General features: G+C 38.7%; 1 protein-coding gene across 1 annotated transcript in view; it reads left to right on the plus strand.

The window, feature by feature from the left end:
* The window catches only part of spats2 (spermatogenesis associated serine rich 2), a 94,394-nt gene that overhangs the window by 30,879 nt on the left and 40,781 nt on the right, over window positions 1-22,734 (plus strand). Inside the window, exons 3-6 of the mRNA XM_052009601.1 lie at window positions 8,510-8,589; window positions 12,265-12,373; window positions 15,581-15,630; window positions 21,647-21,911. Of these exons, the coding sequence (XP_051865561.1) occupies window positions 8,510-8,589; window positions 12,265-12,373; window positions 15,581-15,630; window positions 21,647-21,911 (504 nt within the window). The remainder of the gene's footprint in view (window positions 1-8,509; window positions 8,590-12,264; window positions 12,374-15,580; window positions 15,631-21,646; window positions 21,912-22,734) is intronic.

Here is a 22,734-nt window from a genome sequence, read left to right on the forward strand (position 1 = left end):
TATATATGTCCTACCCCTATTTGACTTTCCAAAATGCATCCCCTCGCGCTTGTCAGGATTAAATTCTATCTGCCAACGCTCTGTCGCCTTGGTCAACCTTCCTCAATATCCACAAGACCACCAACATTTGTGTCATCTGCAAACTTGCTAATTATAGCTCCTACTTTCACATCCAAGTCATTCATATATATCAGAAACAGGGTCCCAGCACTGATCCCTGGTCACAGACTACCAATCAGAAAATCATCCCACCAATGTTACCCTCTACTGCTGTCACCAAGCCAATTTTGGATCCAATTAAGCAGCTCGTCTTGGATCCCATGTGCCCTTACCTTCTGCACTGGCCTACCATGTGGGACCTTGTCAAATGCCTTACTAAAGTCTATTTCGACAATGACTAGCACACTGCCTTCAGCAATCTTCTTAGTTACCTCCTGAAAATCTCAATCCAATTAGTGATGCAGGATTTCCCTTTAACAAAGCCATGCTTTCTATCCCTGATCAGCCTCTACCCTTCCAAATGTACATAAATCCTATCCCTCAAGACTTTTTCCAATAATTTCCTTCCCACTGACATAAGACTCACTGGCCTGTAGTTACCTGGCTTATCTCTGCTGCCCTTAAGTAAATGAACAACTTTACCTGTCCTCCAGTTTTCAGGCACCTCACCTGGGGATAATAAAGATGCAAGAATGTCCATCAGAGCCCCAGCTATCTCCTCCCTTCCCATAGCAAACTGGGATAGATCTCATCCAGCCCTGGGAATTTATCAACCCTTATGCATCCCATAACATCTCACACCACCTCCTTAATACTGCCCTGCTCCAGATTATCCATGTACCTCTCCCTGAACTCTGTATTTTTCATGTACTTCTCCTTTGTGAATACAGATGCGAAGTATTCATTTAGGACCTCTCCTCCATTGCCTGACTCTTCACATAAATTACCTCCTTAGTCCCTAAAGGGACCCACTCTTTCCCTGGCGACCTTCTTGCTCCTGATACACGTATAGAATGTCTTGGGATTCTCCTTTGTCTTGCCAGGGTTAAATTCTTATAGTTGTTAAATATGCTACCACTCTTGCAATATAACTCTGTGCTTTGAAAACTGAAATAGTGCAGGATATGAAAAAAAACTTAGGTAGCAGTTGAAGGAATTCATGGTTATTCCTTACCTACTATTTAAAGCTTGTGAACCACTTACAGGAAGAAATCTGGACTTGTAGTTAAAATATTAAAAATTATGAACATTTCCTACTCTATTGCAGATTTGCAGTTTTAATGTCAGTCTGTTTCAACAGTTAACTAGATATCACATTTCCCCAGCTCTGATCTCTGTAATGGCTGCTTTTATAAAGACAAATGGGAAGTATTAATTTAGAACCTTGTCTCTGTGTGCTGTCTTCATGCACAAGTTCTTACTTCATCTCTAATAGGCTTTATTCTTTATTCACTCTCCCTTTCCATGTTTGTAAAATATCTTTTCACCCTGATTTTATCTGAACTTGCATTTGCCTTTATAATTTTCTCTCTTAATTTCACTACTGTAGCTTTTATAATTCTCTAGACTATCTACAGCATTGAACACTTCAGCCTTTGAAATGAGCTTCCATTTCTTGCATTATCAGGCCTAATATGCTTCATGGCATCCACGAGGGTCTGGATTTTGGAAGTCTCACCTCTGATAGCTCCTTCTTGAATGTGTCCTGTTCTGGCACTAATTTGCCTGTTTCCACTTCACATTTGCAAAATCATTCATCTCTATTGAAGTCCTGTATATTTTGAGCTGTTTGTTCCATTTAACAAGATAATTACAGATGAAAAAGGCCAGTTAAACCCATCTTCCACATTCCAGCATTCATTTTCTTTTCATCAAAGATTGAGTGCCTTTGCTTTGCCTACTTCCATTAGAAATCTGTTCCGTACATTCATTACACATTGTGTGAAGAATAATTTCCTGAAATATAATTTTTAAGACTAATCTTTTACGAGGTTTCACCATTATATTTAAAGTTAATATATTGAATTAACGTGAATGCATAAAGCTGGAGATACTCTACAAGTCGGACTGAAAACATCAACTCTGTTTCTCCCACCACAGGTATGGCCTGTCTGCTGAGTATTTCCAGCATTTTGCTTTTATATCTGTGTTAATCTGTTCCTTTCCCTTAATTACCTTGTGATCGGATGTCTTCTGTCAAGTTGCAACGCTTAAGTCTCTGCAGTGTTCCCTTACTTTGTTAACTGCAAAATAAAATACATTTTTATTGTATAAATATTGAGTGTTATAACAAAGTACAATTAGGGACCACTTTTATAAGGACTGATGTCCCATGAATTTGACTGTAGAGATTTTTGGAAATGTAATGATTGAGAGTAATTGGATCATTGATATAGAGTTCCATTTTTCCTGATTCTCTGCACTGTTACAGGACATACTTCATGCAAATATATATTGTAATAGAGATTAAACTTTTTTTTATTGAGCAAGTCTGTATCTGCAGAAGGGATGGATTAGCATTTAGTACCTGGTGGGTCAAGCTATTTTCCAAGGACTGAAGTCATTTGGTCAGCAAAAGGCCAGATTTGTATAATATATGCACATAGCAGCTGAGCTCTTAGGACTTTTCCAATCTGTCAGTGCACACGTGATGAACTGAGAGGTTGGAAGAAATTGCAAAGATTGGATTGAGTGAGGCCACAGGGATTTGAAGGTTTCAAAGTTGGTTCTGTGTGGGATATATGAGCATGATTGTCTTGGGGCTCATTTGTTCTGGAATTTGTACTATTCAGGATTCATTTTCTCTATTTCCATCTTCTACTTGCTGTTCACCTTCCAGGTGACAATCAAAGGTTTTACATTGGCTGCTGGTTTTTCTCCTGTTGTTTGACCATAGAGCAGCTTAATCACCTTGTGGAGCCCTTAACCATCGCTAAGGAGTGTGGGTACAGAATAGATTCTTTTGACGTGGTATAGAAAAAGTAATGATTTCAAAAGTGTTAACCTTTTCATTGGTCTGTGTAGTCACTGTGTGATACTTTCTGTAGTAAATTCCTGACCAAATAACCAGAAATATGCTTATAGGGTGACCGAGAAATTTGACTAATAGTAGAAAAATTTGCAAATGCCTGCAATATTATTTAATCCTGAGCATTTACATCCATGTCTATCGTTTATGAAACCTGGACTATCTATAGCAAGCACCTCAAGGCACTGGAAAGATGCCACTAATGCTGTTTCTGTTTTTAAAAAAAAATCCTCTGAATTCACTAGATCTTTGCCCACTCGTGATCTATCAATGTCCCTTTGTAGCCTCTTTTTATATCCTCTTAGTTTCTTACCTAACCTTGCGTTTTTGGTAAATTCAGCATCCACACCTCCAGTGTCTTCATCCAAGTCTAAAATGTAAAATGTTGAAGCCCCTGCACCTTTCCCTGGGGTACACCATCTGTTACAGCTTGCCAACCAGAAAAAGGATTTATGCCCACCATCTGTTTTCTGTTAGCCAGCTCATCTTTTGTCCATGCCAGATGTTATCTACTATGCCATGAGTTTTTAAATTGCATAATTAACTTGGATGTGGCACCTTATCAAATACCTTCTGGAAATCTAAGTATGGAATATCAACCAGTTCCCTGCTGTCCACAGCCCATTACTTCAAAGAATGCCAATAACTTGGTCGAGCATGATTTCCCTTTCACAAAACCATGTTGATTTTGCCTGATTATCTTGAATCTTTCTAAGTGCCCTGCTATAACACCTTTAACAATAGCTTCTTAACTTTTCCTTATGACAGATGTTAAGCCAACTGGCCTGTAGTTTCCTGCTTTCTGTCTCCCTCTCTCTTTGAATAAAGGAGTTACATTTGCTATTTTTCAATCCAAGGGAATCTTCCCCAAATCTAGGGAATTTTGGAAAATTAAAACCAACGTGTCAACTATCTCGCTAGTTACTACTTTTAAGACCCTAGGATGAAGTTCATTAGGACCTGGGGACTTCTCAGCCTGCACTTCTAACAATTTGTTCATTAACACTTCTCTGGTGATGGTAATTTTCCCAAGTTCCTTCCTCTCAATTCCTGATTTTAACTATATTTTGGATAATGTGTATCCTCTACAGTGAAGACTGCTGGCATTTACCTGTTTAATTCATCTGCCATCCCGTCCTTCCCATTATCAATTCCACAGACTCTCTATATAGAGCTAGTACTCACTTTAACTCTTCTAAATATCCATAGAAACTCTTAGACCATCTATGGACCATTCTGTATTTGTAAAACAAAAACTAATCACTAATTTGTTTGTGATGTACCCTTTCTATGTTTTCTCCTCTGTTTGTGTAATTGGGGTTAGTAACTTAAATTCAGTGCATTGTGCTTTATTTTCAGCATTGTCAGACCATAAACCATGCTCTTTTCAGATGATTTTTTTCCCCCAAAGTGTACAGTTCCTAACTAAAGTATCAATAACTTGGTCCAAAACTCAGTTAACGAGAAACACACATCAAAGCAATTGCACTTAAAGATAAGAACATTCTAAACATTCATATGCTATTCTAAATGTATCACAACAAAGGAGTTATCCAAAGATAAAACCCTCATTTTGCAATCAGTATGTCTTTGTGGTATATTTAGAACAGATTTTGCTCATTCTCTGTGTACTTCTTAAGATTGGTCATTACCAAACTTTTTTTTCTTCATATTTAGTGCTTGCTTCACCCAAACCCCAAAGTTACCAGTCTACTTTATAGCACCAACTCACCAAGCATGTACCTTGTTTCGTTGCTTTGTATTTCTGCATTAAAATCTATTTGATATTGTCCATTGAATGTTTTTCAGTGATCCATTTAGTAAAAAGCACATGAAAAGATGAGCCATTTCTTAAGGAGACAATAAATTTGGATTTTGAGAAAAATGTATATTTCTGCATCTGATGCTCTTAAAAATATTTTTGTGTCTATCTGATTACCATTGTTAAAGCTAGGGATTTCTACATAAAAGTGGAAAAAAACTGCAGATGCAGAACTAAAAAACATGCTGGGAATGGTCAGGTCAGGCAGCATCTGAGGGGAGGGAGAGAGAGAGAGAGCAAGTGTGTGTCAAGTCAGTGATTTTTTTTTTCTCTTTCTCAGAACTGGGAACGGTTGATTTTTGATACAACTATTGATCATTCCATGGAAATTCCTCTTTACTATCAATGCAGAAATCTAGTAAATATTTTCTGAATAGAACTGTCTCCACTGAGGATGATGTGTCTCTTAACTTAAGTTGCATTCTATTTTGTATCTCTGAAATACAGCTTATTGTTATTGAAACCATACTGACATCCACTGCAGGCTACTGTGCACTTAAGATGAAAATTAATAGCATCTTGTAAAACTTTGAGTATTTTCTGCATTACTGGTCTGTGACTCTTTGATTTATATCTCTATTTTTCTTGCTTCTGAATATCTGGATTACACAGACCACCAATTTGGTACATGCTGTATATTTATGGAGCTACTAAGCATATAAACTGTGCCCTTACCAACTTCTTCGCATATTCTTGAGTGAGGCATCTCGTGTGGCCCACCTACCTTGTATTTATTTCTTTGCACTTTTATACATTCTGTAATCTTAAGTTTTAAACTTTTAAATCCATTTTGTTTATTGTGGATAAATTCATTATTCAGGAAAGCAGAATGCAGATCGGGATGGATGAATGTGGATCATAAATGGAGAGTCCACAAGTTTGTTTGCTAATGCTGTATACGAGAAGCTGAGTATCTTCTGTGCTTGATTTGCCTGTCAAAAAAATCTTAAACTTTTTATAAAGCCCAAGTGTGTGTCTGTTTGTCTTCCTTCTATGCATTGTTCCCACCCTGACACCCTTCCCCTCAACTAAAGTCATTTGTATGGTTTTGTAGAGTATTACCCCGAAATTCAAATTGTGAAGCTGATTTCTTTTAAAACACTTGCTCGACGTCTCTTAATCACTATCTCACTTTTCATCCCCTCTCTTTCAGCCTTGTGTGTTGTTGCGTAGGTTTTCACTCGGCTTATTTTCTGTCTCAATTTAATAAGAAACTGTTTCCTCTGTGTAGTTGAACATTTCTCTCTTATAAACCTTCTCAATCAATTTGTTATAAGGTGGTGGTGACATTGCATTTTATTGACAGGTAAAATGTACTTCATTGAGTGAGAGCATTTCTGTAATTTAAGATTTGTGTGCATTTCCTTTTGCAAATTTTTGTTTTGAAGGCTTACCCTTTTAAAAAAAAATCCACCATTGGACCAGTGGTTAATATGTTCATCTAATTTTTTTTATATGGTCCCAATTTTAAATGAGAGTGTCAAACTGTTGATTTCTTCTTAAGATACATACTTAAGATTTAAGACTGCAAAATGTCATGAGAATGTGCAAAAAAAAAAGGTAAGTCATTTAGGAACCATGAAGTGCCTCATACCTAAAACCCTGTTATGATACATCTATCACATCATTGATAATGTTACTGAATAGGATAGGTGATGGTAGACAGCCTTGCCTCGCTACTTTTTCAGGATGGAAAGGTTGAGCGAATTTCTAATCTCTCCATACATGGATCTTTAGAGCTGGTTAACACAATCTAATAAGGTCCAAGATTCTGTAACCTACAAATTCACAAGGACAAGAGGAGTGGAACAGCACTCAGTCCAAGGTTTGATAATTACTGAAAACAATACAAGTTCCCCAACCCCACCCCCCTTCCTAAGCCCTATGATGCTGCACGACCTTGTATGAATCAGCTTACTGTGTTGGCGAGATTCCAACAGTTTTTCACCTTTCTGGAGTCTTCCTTGTAGTGGAAGCTACTGCCCCCTCGAGTGGGGAGAAGAAACTAAGGTGTATGTTACCCAGACAAAATTCTATTCTGCCTAAGAGCTTCTGAGGCAGTGGTGATTCCTGCTACTTGGACAGCTGATATTTGCCGCCCCCCCTGCTTTTGCTGCGAGCACTTTAAAAGAATTGACATGGGTGCCAGGTGTGTGTCATCCTACCACTGCCAAATATTCAGTTCACTTCCTCACTTCCTCTCATGGAATCCTTCTGTAGTATATAAACGCCAAAAAACAATCAACTTTAAAGAGAACAATAAATTGGCAACTCCAGACTAAACAACTCTTAAACCCAACTCTCCCATGGTCCTGGGTAATGATTAGTTAATCTTACAAAATTTTGCTTTAGCAGAATGTTCACATTAACTGGCATGTTCTGTACTCTGCATCACTGCAAACTATCTTTTCTGTGTATTTGTCCAATGTCTGTGCTACAACTTCTCTGGTACAGTCTAAAGGATTATTACATTCAAGGATCACAACCTTGTTCATCAGGGCCAATGTGTTCCCTCATTATACTAAGGCCCACTCTACAATATGTGCCTTTCAAATTTAAAGCTATACATTTAAATGTTGCATTAATTAAAATATGCAAGTTGTAATGGAGACGAGAGACTGCAGATGCTGGAAATCTGGAGCAACAAACAAAATGCTAGAGGAACTCAGCAGGTCAGGCAGCATCTACGGAGGGAAATGAACAGTTGACGTTTTGGGCCGAAAGGTCAACTGTTCATTTCTCTCCATGCTGAGTTCCTCCAGCATTTTGTGTGTTGCACGTTGTAATCTTTCTTTAAGAGATGTGTTGGCACTTGGCCAGGTAGGAAAACCATATAAATGACAAATCAAAATTACAGAATGGTGTGCTAAGAAAATACAAAAAAAATTGAGTGGCAGAATTGTTTGTTAGAAGTTATGAGATTTAAGGAACTGTTCTGAGTTGCTTTCAATGCCCTATTGGCTGACATAATCTGTTCCAAAGTGTACAGTAATAATCCCTGATGAGTTCCATCTCCATTTTAAAGGAACTTCAGTTACAACTAGGGGTAAAAAAAAGTTGTGGAATATTTTTCACTGGGATCATTGCATTTACAAAACAGCTTGAACAGAAGCCAAAGCTTTTCAGAAGTACCAGCAGTATCTCAAATTTATTCCAGGCCTTCAAAATAGAGTTCAAGCTCAAACAAGACCACAAAAGGAACTGAAAATGAGTCCTCCTTTTCCCGATGTTGATTTAATTGATCTGCCAATACTTGGCAAACTTGCTTCAGTACTTCCCAGATGGAGTCCATATTGCACTGGTGTTGTTTAACAAGGGACAAATGTGTTTTTTAAAAAAAAACCTTGTATTTTGAAGCTTTCTGCAGTTCAGTTAATAGTCTTTGGGTAGTTTGAATAATTTTATCAAGATTTTGAAGAGACATCTGTGTCACAGCAAAACAAAAAAAAATTCCTTTACTTTTTCTCTAATATTGAAATTTGATTGAATCCAGAGCAGCCAATTTGATGTAATTTTCTCGTGGCAGCTTGTATTTGTATTTTGTTCTTCACTGTTTATATAAGTATCTGTCTGTTGAAGTGTGTTGGAATAGCAGTGAGATCATATAAAAGTGAAATAGATGGTACAAAATCGTAATTCTCTAAATCTTTCCTGAACAGATCCCACTGGGGTTGTGTTTGACACACGGTCCAAAGCTGTGATGGCCCAGGGAGGATCTAATGACAATATAAAGGAAAAGGTAACGATATTTTGTGTATCTAGCTTCGAACAACAACTTAAATTTATTAGAGCAAAAAAAAACTGGATATGCTGGAAATCTGGGGGGATGGTGGGGGGGGGGAGCAGAATGCTAGAAGTACCTGACAGGTCGGGCAGCATCCATAGGGAGAGAAACAATCGATATTTCAGTTGAAGGAACTGGAAAAGTGAGATAACAAGTGTGTTAAGTGCAGAGAGAAGGAGGGGATGAGACAACAGAAGTAATGTCTGAGTGTAGGTGTAGACTAAAGTTGCCACGGTTGTGATTACTTTAAAAACAGGCAGTTGGAGACACAAAATAACAAATTGAAACAGTCACATCTGTAGAGGGAAGAGGGGGGGAAAAAAGAATGGTTACTTGAAATTGTTAAATTAACTAGTGAGTCCTGAGGGCTTCAGTGTCCTCAGATGGAAGATAAGGTGCTGTTCGTTGAGCTTGCATTGGACATTAGAGCAATGGTAGAGCCAGAGATGGAGAGGTTCAGAATGGGAGTGAGGTGGAGAATTAAAGTGACAAGTGAGTGGATTAATCTTGCCTCCTGAGTGAAGGCAACCTGCAGACCAGTGAGACAATCTGCATTTGGTTTCTTCTGTGTCGAGACCTCATCATGAGCACTGAATGCAATACATATTTATATATCATGTTTAACAAAATGCCCTGGCACTTCATAACCCATGTTCAGTGAACAAGTCATTGGTAAGAAAACCCCTTTTCATCCTGAAATTTTAGAACTTTGCTGGACTACTTGCACTAAATCTAATCAAGCTTATTTGGCCATGATGAGCAAATCAGCCCATGGTTGTTAACAGCCTTTCTGAACCTTGCTTTTTTAAGCAGAAAAAGATCAATAGTCCTATTATTATAGCAGCTAATTTTAAACATTTGCAGCCTTTTTTATACATTGCTCTAGACATTTTTTAAAGTTATAAATTTGTGTAACATTATTTCTGGGAAATGCTGTTGTCCGGAGTGCCTTTCAGATTGAAAGCTTACTACTTTCAAGCTTGCTAACTTAGGGCAATATGAATCTGAGAGTGGTGTCCACCATGGTTTAAACAATGGAGATGAATCACTGTTATTGCTGAAAGGAATGGCACAGTTATTTGGTAGTTGAATGAGGTGTTCCAATAACTTGTTTCTGGCTGTCACTCCAAAACTTTTTAATGTGGGTGAATGTATGTTTTGCTTCCCTCAAGTATGTAAATTGTCTCTACATTGAGTGGAAATTAATAGTAGATTTTGTATAGTCTTGCAGTATGTAGATCGATCAATGCAACTTGATGGAACAGCACGAGTCTTCAAACAGTGTCTTTTTAGTTGCTTAAATCTATATTAATAGCTACATAGCATCCTTTCACATCTTTTAAACATGCCAAAAAAATGAACTGAATTCCACTTAATTGCTTTTGTAAATACTTGGGCTGATGAACAACTAATTAGGGAAAAAAATTCCTAAAATACTTTCAGGATATCCAGTGCTATGGTAATTCCTTTTGCTTTGTAGCAGTACTTTCTAAAGAAGTGACCTTTTCTCAACTACATCATCACCATTTAAGTTCTCTCTGTCGTGACTGATGTTGGTCCTCTTCTCACATCATTAAGCTCACTTACTCTCTCAGTATTTTTCTCAGCAATGCCATCAGCATTCACAAAAAAAACTGAGCTGAAAACAAACATGTATAATCAGTTGAAAAGCTTAAAAACTGCACGTGCTAAAAATCTAAAATAATAAAGTGCTGGAAACACTCAACAGATGCTGCCTGACCCGCTGAGTATTTCCAGGACTTTGTTTCTACTTGCATTCTGTTGTCGCCCTTAGTTTTACATTTTAAGTACTGTTGGTGAAACTTTATTGGATTTAGATGCTTATTCTCCTTTCAAAGAAAGCTTGCAGTCTTTTGAATGGCAATAAAGTTGACTTGCTGCCAGCTTTAATGTGACCTTGCTGCTGAAAATAGGAAGGTAGTTTTGCTAGAAATCCATCACTAATACAGTCCTGATTCTGAACAGCAATGAAGATTGGCTTCTGCATTTTGGAACAATGAGGAGAGATGACACAAACTCATGGTACAATTTTAAAAGGAGTATATTAACAGAGGCATGGGGATCCACATACCCAAACTTTTGAAGTGCCAGGACAAGTTGATAAAACTAGTCAAAAATAAATTATCATCAGATCATTGGCTTTGATAGAGAGTACAAAGAGACGTAACACAATGTAAGGCCATTCAGCCCATTATGTCTGTGCAGGTCAAAAAAGAGCAACCCAACCTAATTCCACCTTCCAGCATGTCTCTAGCTCTGCAAGTTTTAAATGAGAGGAGGGTTTCTGCCCCATCACCCTTTCAGGCAATGGGTTCTGGAACCCTCCTGCCCTCTGGGTGAAGATTAGTTTTCCTCTTCTCTCCTCTATGCTCCCTGGGTTATAAGATAAGATCTTTATTAGTCACTTGTACATCGAAACACACAGTGAAAAGCACCTTTTGCGTGGAGTGTTCTGGGGCAGCCTGCAAGTGTTGCCACGCTTCTGGAGCCAACATTGAACCCTCTACTAAGGAAATGGGTTCATTGTATTTCTTCTATCTAGACCCCTCATAATTTTATACACCTCAATAAGTTTCAACTCCAATCTTTCCTCATAGTTATGATTTTCCACTCCTGGCAAATCTCTCCTGCACCCTCTCAAGTGTTATCACATTCAGCTGGATTGATAATTTCAATAGCTAGTAATAAGATAAAAACAGGCTTCTATGTTCTTTCATCTGTCATTGTACACAACTTTCAAAAAGGTTTGTTTATTTCTTTGAAATCTATTTTCCCTTTCACATGCAAAGTAATTTTAAAACCAATCTGCATTTTGCTCTCAGGAAAGCATGTTTGCAATCTTCATATCCATTCAAGTAACTCCCATCAACATTTCCTTGATGCCCTTTCAATGTGCCCCATGGAGCAAAAACATCTTTTTTTACTAGCAACTGTAATGCTCTTTTTGGGAATTAAGGATATAAATTGCTGCCAGCTTTTCAACAGTTTTTAATGCTTCATTTACGATTATATTATTTCCTTTTCCCACCCTCCCAAAAAAACTTTTATTTAGAGATTTCTGGACCACCAAGTCAGCTATTCAACTTAACTCTTCCGTTGTGAAGTGGGTTTTATCCTAACTTTGAAACGTGACCAAGGGGATACCTTTTTATCTTTTGCACTTTGTGAGGTAATTCCTATGCTGTTTGAATGGATCCCCTAACACTAGTGATAATGTTTAAACAACTCAGTGCTTGTAATATGGAACTTAGAAGTAATGGAGATGAAATTCTCTTTGGGCAGTAGCACAAAGCTGGTTGGAAATGAACGTTTGAACAGAATGAAGTCCATGGTGCCAATGCTCTATTTGCACTATTGTACTGCTGAGATGAATTTCATCCATACATTGAATATCCTTGAATCCATTGTCCACATCAGAATAAGAGTCTGGTACATTTTGTATATATTGCCACCTACCAAATTTAAGTGAATACTTTCAAGTCATTGGAGACTGCAGCAGAGCTTAGAGCATTCTTCTCATTTTAAGCCTTTTTAGACCATGTGGTCTAGAGTTGTGCTTCATATCATCTTTTGATATGATCTGTTCTGTATTTGTACTTTATTGCTCAGATTACTGCTGTTCGTGCAATAGTTCCTAACAGGAGTAACAATGAGATCATTCTGGTGTTGCAACACTATGACAATTGTGTAGACAAGGCCGTACAAGCTTTTATGGAAGGTAAGCCTTTTTGTTTCCTTCATCATCTTTTTCTCGTTCTGAATATACGACTAATTTCAATGTGGTTCCAAACATGCAGAGGCAATAGCTATTGAAATTAAGGGTAAAGATATCAGCAGTATAGAACTTAAGGTGTGTAAAGCATCGGTGTAAATTCAAATTATGAGTGGTATGGTTCTTCAACTATATTTTTAGTGATCAATGACATCTGACCAATGAGCCATTAGAAATCTTTTCACTGTTGAAATTTTGGTATGGCTTTGATATTTGTGCAATAAAAAAAATGTAATTTGTTGAGCAATTCCTTGGGCTGCATACAAATTTCAATTGCTGGTGTGCGAATTTGAAGCAAAGACACAAATCTATGGTTAAAACTAATAGACACAAGAAACCAATTGCGTTTTGAAAAGTAGTCATCCTTTAGCTATTTCTAATTACATAATGTAGAATTAAAATGGATTCTGTCCCACAATATCTTAAACTCTGATTAGACTCAACCTGGAACCTGAAGCTGTATTCCCAATCAGCAGTCAATTTCAGGTACCTGTATTGAATATAGCTGCTAACTTGCTGTACCCTAACTGTTTCAAAGCAGAATTGATCATCAAGAGTTCAGCCATCTATCACTGAAGATTATTTCCCATTCACTGTTGTACTATTATAGAATTCCTCCTGTGAGAATGTTCCCTGGTGGGCTCCCAGAGTGATTTATGAACAAAAATTTCTGTATGCTTTGCTTTCTTTTTCCAGTTAATTCCCCCCAAAAAATCTTTGCCTAGGGCTTGAAAAAAGGTCAAAGAAGATGTTGAACACAGATCATACCTACATTTTCAAACTAAGATCCATACATTATCCTTGGATACTAATCTCATCCAGATTAAGGAAGGCATTGGAGATTGACTCTTAGTGGATCTTCAGAGATCCAAACTGGAATGACCTATTCAGACCACTTTCCCTTATTTTTATTATATTGTTATTTTTTTTAAACTGCTGTGGTATTTCCATTTCCTACACTCGCTGTCCTTAAGCCTATCTGAATGCCATTACCAAAAAATGCTGAAATGGGAGCAAAACAAAACTGCAGAAGTTGGAAATCCAGAATGAAAGTAGAAAATGGCACAGGTCAGGTAGCATTAAGCAAAGAAACAGTGTTTCAGGTCAATGACCCTTCCTCAGAACTGGAAAAGTGAGAAAACAAGCATGTTTTAAGTTGTAAATAGTAGCAAGTTTAAGCAGAATGGCTGCGATAGGGTGGAGACCAGAGTTGTCAAGGCAAACATCACTTTCAATGCATTACTAGAAATCCAAGAGAGAAAAGACAAAGGAACAAATTAAAACTGAAAGGTACAGCAATATGTGTGGAGGAAGAGAAAAAGCCAATGTTGTGTCCTAAGGAAGATGAGGTGCTGTTTCTCAAGTTTGCATTAGGCATTGTTGCAGCGGTTTGGGAGGTCAAAGACTGAGGTCAGAGTGTGTCAGAGAATTAAAGTGACAGTTGATTGGACCCTTGAGGGTCATCCCTGCAGACTTGTATGGTGGTGTTCTGCAAAGCAGTCACCCAATCTGCATTTGGTTTCTCCAATGGATTCTCCACATTTGGTTTCTCCACATTATGAGCACTAAATTGGAAGAGATGAAAGTGAACTGTTGCTTCACCTGGAAGGACTTCTGATCTCTGGATGGCGAGAAGGGAAGAGGTAAAAGGGCACGTGCTGCATCACCTGCATTTGCATGGAAAAGTGCCGAGAAGAGGAGTGGTTGTTAGGGTGGAAGAGTGAACCAGCGAGTCACAGAGGAAACTGTCCCTTTGACATGCTGAATGGGGAATGGAAGGGGAGGTGTGCCTGGTGGTGGCATCGTGTTGAAGATGGCAGAAATTATGGAAGGTGATTGGTTGCCTGTGGAAGCTGGTGGGGTGGAAGTAGTACATAAGAATCAAAATAACAGCAGATGCTGTAAATCTGAAATAAAATGATGGAAACACTCAGGTCAGGTGGCAACCGTGGAAAGAAAAGCAGAGTTAACGTTTCAGGTTGAAGATGGATTGCTTTCCAGAAAGCCTCCGTTTGGTCTGAATGGGTAACCTTCAGCTACTGGTGCTGTCACTATAGTTCTATGCCCTCTCCCTTTAGCCTTCCACATTGCCAGTGAGGCCTGGTGTAAGGTTGAGGAACACCACCTTATTTTACCTTTCAGTTTCAATTTGTTCTTTTGCTTTTCTCCTCTGTCTTTAACTATTAGTATTTAAAGTAGGATTACCTTGACAACTTCATCTGCACTCTTATCATAGACCTCCCTTTTGTTCTTTCCACTCCTCCCTATCTCTGCAATTTAAAACACAATTGTTTTCTCACTTTTTGAGTTCAAATCCAGGGTTATTGACCTGAAAGGTCATTCTATTTCTCTCCACTGATGTTGCCTAATCTGCTGAGTATCTCCCACATTTCCTGTTAATGGTGAAACGGAATGGTTTGGTGCTTTGTCTGTATCTGTGAGAAACTAGATTGAATCTTCCCATATTTAGGAATTTAGTAGCCAACAGACAAAGGTCACAATCATCTCATTAATTTGGGCTAGATTACAATCCAGATACTGAAAATGAAAGGCCAATGTCCAACTCCCTTCATCCTCAGTTCCACAACTTCTCTTTTAAAAGGATATTCAAAACTTTTTTTTCCAGCAAATTAGTGATTTTTAGTAATGGATTTATCTACTTTAACAGAAAAAAGCATTTAATACTTTGCCCTTGGAAAAAGCAGCAGAACAATTTTTCTGATGCTCTTGGGTTGTCTTTATTTTTTGGAAAACCATCTAGAACATTGTGGCACCAATGAGAAGAATCCACCCTCCTATCTTCCTTGAACTGTGAATCTTTGTTGGTTCAGACTTGTTGCAAACATCTGCAATATATGAAAAATAGATTGTCAGCCTTTTTTATATTCCTTTTGGGATTTTTTGTCAAATGTGATAGCATGTTTACACAATTCTAAAACATCAAATCAACATCACCAGCACAAAACGCATACAGTAGTGTAAATTCTGGTTGTGCCAATAATATAACAACAGGAACAAATTCCTGCTAATGCAAAGGTTTCACAAATCAGTTTGTGATATTTTGAAAATATGTGTGTGTGTGTGTATATCATGACATTTGATGTGCTTTTTGAATAATTCCTGTAATTTAATGATTTATGATTTTTAATTAAGGTTATGCCACAGAAGTACTAAAAGAATGGAACGTAACAGGGAAAAAGAAGGTAAGAAACTTGACATAAAAATAGTAGGAAGCCACTCAGCCCTTTAAGCCTGCTCTGCCATTTAAATAGACCGTGGTTGATCTGGACTTCAAACCCCTTGTCACATTTTGCCCTTCAAATCCCGATTCAATTTCCTACCTCCCAACTAATTTTCAATCATCTTTAGACTTCCTAATTGGAAAGTCGTAAGTAGTGGTAAAAGCAGCCAACTGTTGTAGTGGAATAAAATCACAGAATGATTACAACACGGGAGGTCATTCAACCCTTGGAGTCCATACCAGCTCTATACAAGAGCATTCCAGCTTGTTCCAGCCCCCTGCCCTCTTCATCCCTGTAAGTACTTTGCTTTCAGATATTTTTCTTTTTGAAAGCCACAGTTGAATCTTCTTCCACTACTACCTCTCTGGTTTTACCTCAGTACATTCCAGACCCTAACCATGAGCTGTGTAAAAGTGTTTCCTCACCTCCATTTTAATTTTTTTTAACCAATGACCCTCATTCTGTTTCCTGACCCTTTTGTCGGTGGGATCAGTTTCAGTCTCCTCTGTCTATGCCTTTATTGATGTTAAATACTTCAGTCAGATCCCCTCTCAACCTCCTCTGCTCCAAGGGGAACGATCCCAGTTCAAGTCTTTCCACATAATTGAAGTCCTTCATTCCTTGAATTATTTTTGTAAAACTCTTCTTGGCCTACCCCCCCCCCCCCCCCCCCCCCCCCCAAAGATGTTGCATCTTTCCTAAAGTGAGTTGACCAGAACTGGATACAGTACACCTGTTGTGAAGAACCAGTGTTTTATAAAGATTTATCATGTTTGCAAATGTCATTTTGTTCATGGGGGGGAAAAATAGCTTTTCGTTCTTTGTGCATGTTTCAGCGATGCCAGTAACACTGAGGACAGTATTGTTAAGTGCAACCACTGCAAATTCCATGTGGAAATAACTCCTGTCATCACACTTAAGACGTGTGGCATTGATACCACCCAAAATAGCATGGATTCTGATTAGATCTACCAGCTCAGAGCTCTGTGTACATGAAGAACTGTGGGCTGTCAGGTCTTGCATTGTATTCCCCATAAATTGTAACCTCATGGTCTGGAATATCCCTCATTCTATCATTGGCATCAAGCCAAGAGACACGCCCTGCTTTAATGAGGAGTGTGGAGGAGCAGTAACAGGTATATCTGAAAATGATTCAATGTGGGAAAAATGACCAGTTATGCCCTACCCGTACAATAAAAACTGATAAATCCAAACCAGTCAATAACATCCCCATCAGTTTACTTTCAATTCTTGGCAAAATAATGGAAGGTGTCTTTGATAGTCCTGCCAAACAGTGCTTACTCATAAGAACATAAGAAACTGGAGCAGAAGTAGGCCAAATAGCCTCTGGGCCTGCTCTACCATTCAATAAAGTGGTGAAGGTGGTGGCTGATTCAGTCTTGGCCTCCATCACTTTCTCCCTTGAATCCTTTGAAGTTCAAATATCTGTTAGTCTGTCCTCAAATATATTCAATGATTCCAGTTCCACAGCACTAAAGATTCACCACCTTCTTCATCTTCTTCAAAGATTCTTCATCTCCATCCAAAATAAGTAACCCCTTATTCTGAAACTCTACACCCTTGTTTTAGATACCTCCACTTGGGGAAACATCTCAGAATCTTTGTTTCAATGAGATCACCTCTAATTCTTCTAAACTCCAATGAGTATAGGCTCAACCTCTCTTCACATGTCAACCCTTCAATTCCAGGGATCAACCTAGTGAACCTTGTCTGCACTGCCTCCATTGCAAGTACATGCTTCTGTAAATATGGAGATCAAAAGTGTACACAGTACTCCAGGTGCAGTCTCACTGGCAGCTTATTTTGTAGTACATACCCCCTACAATAAAGCTCAACATTCCATAAGTCTTTCTAATTACCTGTTGCACCTACACGTCAACCCTTTGTGTTTAATGCACAGAACTCCCAGACCCCTTTGTATTCCTATTTTATCGTCACACTCCATTCTAATAAAAATTTGCTTTTTCATTCTTCCTGCTCACATTTTCCTATATTATATTCCATCTGCCAACTTTTTGCACACTCACTTAACTTGTCTATATCTCTTTGCATGCTCTTTGTTAACCCATCTATCTTTGCATCATCAGCAAGTCTGTCTACAGTACAGTCAGTCCCTTCATCTAAGTCATTAATATAGACCATAAACAGTTGGGGTACAGCACCAATCCCTGTGGCACTCCACGAGTGACTGACTTTCAATCCGAAAATGATTCACTTATCCTGACTCTGTTAGTTAGTCAATCATCTATTTATGCCAATATTCCCCCTCACCCACCACCCCCCCCCCCCCCAACTCTGTTAGCTCTTGTGCAATAACCTTTTTATGTGACACCTTGTTGAGTGCCTTTTGGAAATCCAAATACACTTGCGTCTACTAGTTCCTCTTTATCCACCCCGTTTATTACATCCTCAAAGAACACTAATAAATCTGTCGAGCATTATTTCCCTTTTATAAAACCATGTTGACTCTCTGGATTGTCTTCTGATTTTCTAAATGCCCTGCTATTACCACCTCAAGAATGGATTCAAGCATTTTCCCCAAAGGCAGACGTTAGGCTAACTGGCCAATAATTTCCTGCTTTCTGTCTCCTCTTTTCTTGAATAGCAGTGTTAGATCTGTTGTTTTCCAATCCTCTGGAACCCCTCTAGAATAGAGGGATTTTTGGTTGACTGCAACCAATACACCCACTATCCCTGCAGTCACTGCAAGTCCCTAGGATACTTTCAGCTACGGGGGATTGTTGGCCTCTAGCCCCATTAGGTTGCCTAGTACTGTCTTCCAAGTGACAGCGATTGCTTTAAGCTCATCCGTCCCTGTAGCCCCTTGATTATCTATTATTCTTTGGATGGTTTTGGTATCTTCTACCATGAAGACTGGTTCAGAATAATTATTTAGAATCTGTCATTTCTCTACTTCCCATTATTAATTCCCCACTCTCGTCTAAGGGACCAATGTTTACTTGAGCTACCCTTGTATATCTGCAGTTTACTCTCATACTCTTAATTTGTAATTTTTTTTTGGTCATTGAGATTTTCTGGGATTTATTTTCAGCATCTGCAATTTTTATGCTTTTTGATCTCTGGCCAGTTCTAATGTAAAGTCATTGACTTGTAACATTAACTTGGCTTTTCTTTCTCTACAGATGCTGCCTGGCCTTTCTGGGCTTTTCCAGCATTCTCCTTTATTTCAGGTTTCCACAAACTGCACAGTTACAATGTGGTTTGTTTATTTTTGTTTTAATCTTTCTTCTATTCTGAGTTCTCTCCTATTTACAGCTCTTCCAGACAGCTTAGCTGCTATTAACAAACCTTCATAACTCCCTCTTAGCTGCCACCAATGTGCTTAGTTAATTTTCTCTTGGTCTCCACACATCAAGATACTTCCTTTGTTCTCTCTATCCCTCCCCCTTTCTCTGTAGCTTAAAATGTACAGTCTTAATTTGGAAATACATCGTTTGATATTGCTAGGTTAAAACATTGGAAGTCCCTACCTAGTAATACGTGGGAATACCTAGAATTCAGCAGTTCAAAAATGTCTCGCCAGCACCTCAAGTACAATCAGGGATGGGCAGTAAATGACACCCACATCTTGTGAATGAGTGAATTAAACAAAAGAATTCTGCGAATGCTGTGCAGAATGTGGCCTTGAGGAAAAAAATGATTTTGAATCCCCTTAATCGTTAAGAATGTCAGGAATTTCCATTCCTTTCTATTATTGGGAGTGCCTTGATCTTGACCAGACTCCTCTGTGTAGAGTTTGTGACATGTAATTCATTTGCACTCAGCCTTCTTCACTTGTCTTTTTTTTTAAAAGTAAATTCAGTTTAATATATTACAAATGTCACCCAAGTTATATTACCACTTAATCAGTATCTCAATATATATTTAATTTACCAGTCACCTGTTTACTTTCCTGCTTGAGTTTTTTTAAAATACCAGTTTAATTTGGTGCTGCGGAGTTAAGAAAAGTAGGAACTTGGTTAAGACTGAGATTCATTTTAAATATGACCATCCAGGTAGCCCAAGAGAAGGTTCCTATCTTTGTGGACTGGATTCAAGCACAAGGTTTAAAGGTGTAAAGACAGTGTGTTAATTCATCACACCATTTGCCTCAACCCACAACCTCTCCATCTCCCAACCACCACAAGATTTGTTGAATTATGCCCTTCTTTAAATCTTGCTCTGTTAAGATTGTCCTGATACTGTTTCCGATAACCTTTAATCCTTTTCTTTCATTTCTGTGTAACTTCTGCACATGTATGGGCAGGCATGCCAGTGCGCCTCTCCAGCCAGCTTCGACATAGCACTCCATTGTCATGTTGACTTAATATTATCTGTCCTGTGACAGACGCTGGAATTGGATATTTGCCTTTTAGAGACTTGCAGATAAAATCTTTTGTCCTGCCAAATCATGGTCACATAGCAACATGCATTTAATTCTAACCAATATGTGATTGCTAATATTTTCTGAAAAATTCTCTATCCACCTGGTTTTAGATATTTCAGTTCCTTCTCAGCTCCAAAGTAAATGAATCCATCCGTGCCTGCGTGTGGCAAGACCTAGACAGGCATAGACAGACAAATGGCAATTAACATTTGTGTCACATAAATGCAAGGCAGTGACCATCTCCCGACAAAAGTGTGTCTGACCTCCCAGGCCTGATGATGAATGGCATTACCATTGCCAAGTCCTCCCACCATCAATGTCAGGAGATCACCATTAACTAGAAATTCAACTGGACCAGCCAAGTAATTACTTGGTCAAGTATCCTGTGGCGAGTAACTCGCCCTCTAAAATGCCAAAGCCTTTCCAGCATTGGCAAGGCACCAACCAGAAGCCTAATGGAAAACTTTCCACTTGCCTGGATGAGTAGAAACTAAACACTCACTCAAAATAAAAGCTTGAAACCATCCAGAACAAAGCAGCCCCTTTGATTAGCACCCCATTCACCACCCTAAACATTCACTCCCTACACAACTGCATTGTGGCTACAATATATATCTGTGCAAGACACGCTGCAGTTACCTAGGCTAGCCTGACATCACCTCCCAAACCCACAACCTCTACCACTAAAGAGGACGAGTGCTCCAAGCACATTGGGGTGTCAGCACCTGCAGGTTCCCCTCCAATCTGCATACCATTCCCGACTTGGAAATCTATTGCCGCTCCTTCATCGTTTTTGGATCAAGACCCTCTAACTCGCTTCCCAACAACTTTAGAAGTGCCTTCACCAGAAAGGCAGTGATTTCAGAAGGTGGCTCACCACTGCATCTCTATTGGTGATTTGGGATGGGCAATAAGTGTTGACCTGCCCAGTGATACCCACGTCCTGAAATAATACATTTAAAAAAAAATAACGTGTGGGGAAAATTGCACCTTAAGTTAATTCTGGCTTTTTAGCTACTAGCAATCTTGATGTCTGTGTTGACTGCTGAACAAACTGGTAAGTGTTACTGCTCTGATATTAAGTTCCAGCACTAGTTGAAACCCTTAGAGTTAATAAAGGCCTTTCACCTTTGCAGTCTGGATTCATATCCAGCAGATTTGATCTTTTCAATACATCTTCAAAGAAATCTACTTGAAATGTGCTAATGATCTGACAGTGTTGAAATCAGGCAGAGAGACTAACACTCAGTGTACTTCTACAGTACAATCCTGCTGTAAACTGGGTAGTCAGTCAATAACTATTTGAAATGTTGTAGTAGGAATGACATTTAATGGGTGTGTCTGAGGGTTAGGCAAGAGATCTTGTCCTTCACCTGATCCCTATACAGCAAAGAAATTCTTTATATTGGCACTAGATGCAGAGAAAAGGAGGAAACATTCTTAACATGTAACAAAAGCTTTCATGAAAACTTGCCACAGCAAATTGTGACTTCAAAAAAAACCCCTACAGGATTTGAAGTCTTTTAAATAAACAATGTTTTAAGCATCTGCCTTTTTAACAATACCTAGAACAAAAAGAAGAAGAAAATTAAACCAAAGCCAAAAGTCGAAGCAGAGCCAGAACAACCACAGCCAAGTAAAAATACAGCCAATGGTGGTGAACTGTCTGCGGCTTCTTCGGAGAAGGAGGAAATAAATGGTTATCACATTAATGGATCTGTGAATGATGATGAGTCGGTGGATTCTCTCAGTGAACACCTGGAGACCCTTTCCATGGATGCCCAAGAGCTGGAAGATTCTGAATCATTGACTCCTGAAATCGATGGTATAATGGGTCAGTGCATCTAAATGTTGCCCTAATTGATAAATTATCTTTACCCTTTGTGCAATTTTTCTCTCAATGTTTTTTAATTCATTTTTCGTTATTTTATTCATCTCTTCCAAATAATTGTAAGAATCTAGATTTTTTCCTGGTAGTGGGTTGACTCTAATCTGAAAGTGTGTTCTATTTTGTACAAACTGTGAACTAAATATAATACTGAAACTTGTTAATGATGATGCCCTCTGACTTCAGTGCTCCAGCCACCTGCATGTCATAATCAGTAGCACTAACAAAATAGCTGCTTTTCCTATAGTGTGCTGTATACACCAAGAGTTGGGTTTGAATGCAAATTCTGTCATGAAACCTCGAGTAAAGTTCATCACAATCTTAACATTTTAATGTATACTCCATAGTTTATTTCTCACAGATCCACTGCAAAACAAAACTTAATGGTTTTGTTATTTTCTTTTGCTCACCCAGGTCCCCAATCATTAATGACTCATGAATGTCAATGCTATTTAAATCCCTGAATATTCTTACCACAGAATAGTACAAAAATTAAAAATGAATATGTCTTAAAATGTCTTTGTACGTGTGCAATACAAGTCCTCTCCAGGTTGTGAACACCCAACTTATGGGCACCCCGTATGTACAAACGAGTGTTTGGGAGACTGTCATGGGATGGATTCACCAGCTGCTCTGGGGCTGCAGGCATCTTCTGCCAGGTGGGAGCAGGGCATTTCCACCTGCCTTCTCTTCTCCCCCCCCCCCCAATGCCCACCTCCAAACCACAACAAATGGGGCTGGGTCGAGCTGAGCAGAGCTGGAAACAATG

Source organism: Pristis pectinata, chromosome X, assembly GCF_009764475.1.
Source record: "Pristis pectinata isolate sPriPec2 chromosome X, sPriPec2.1.pri, whole genome shotgun sequence".
Lineage (NCBI taxonomy): Eukaryota > Metazoa > Chordata > Chondrichthyes > Rhinopristiformes > Pristidae > Pristis > Pristis pectinata.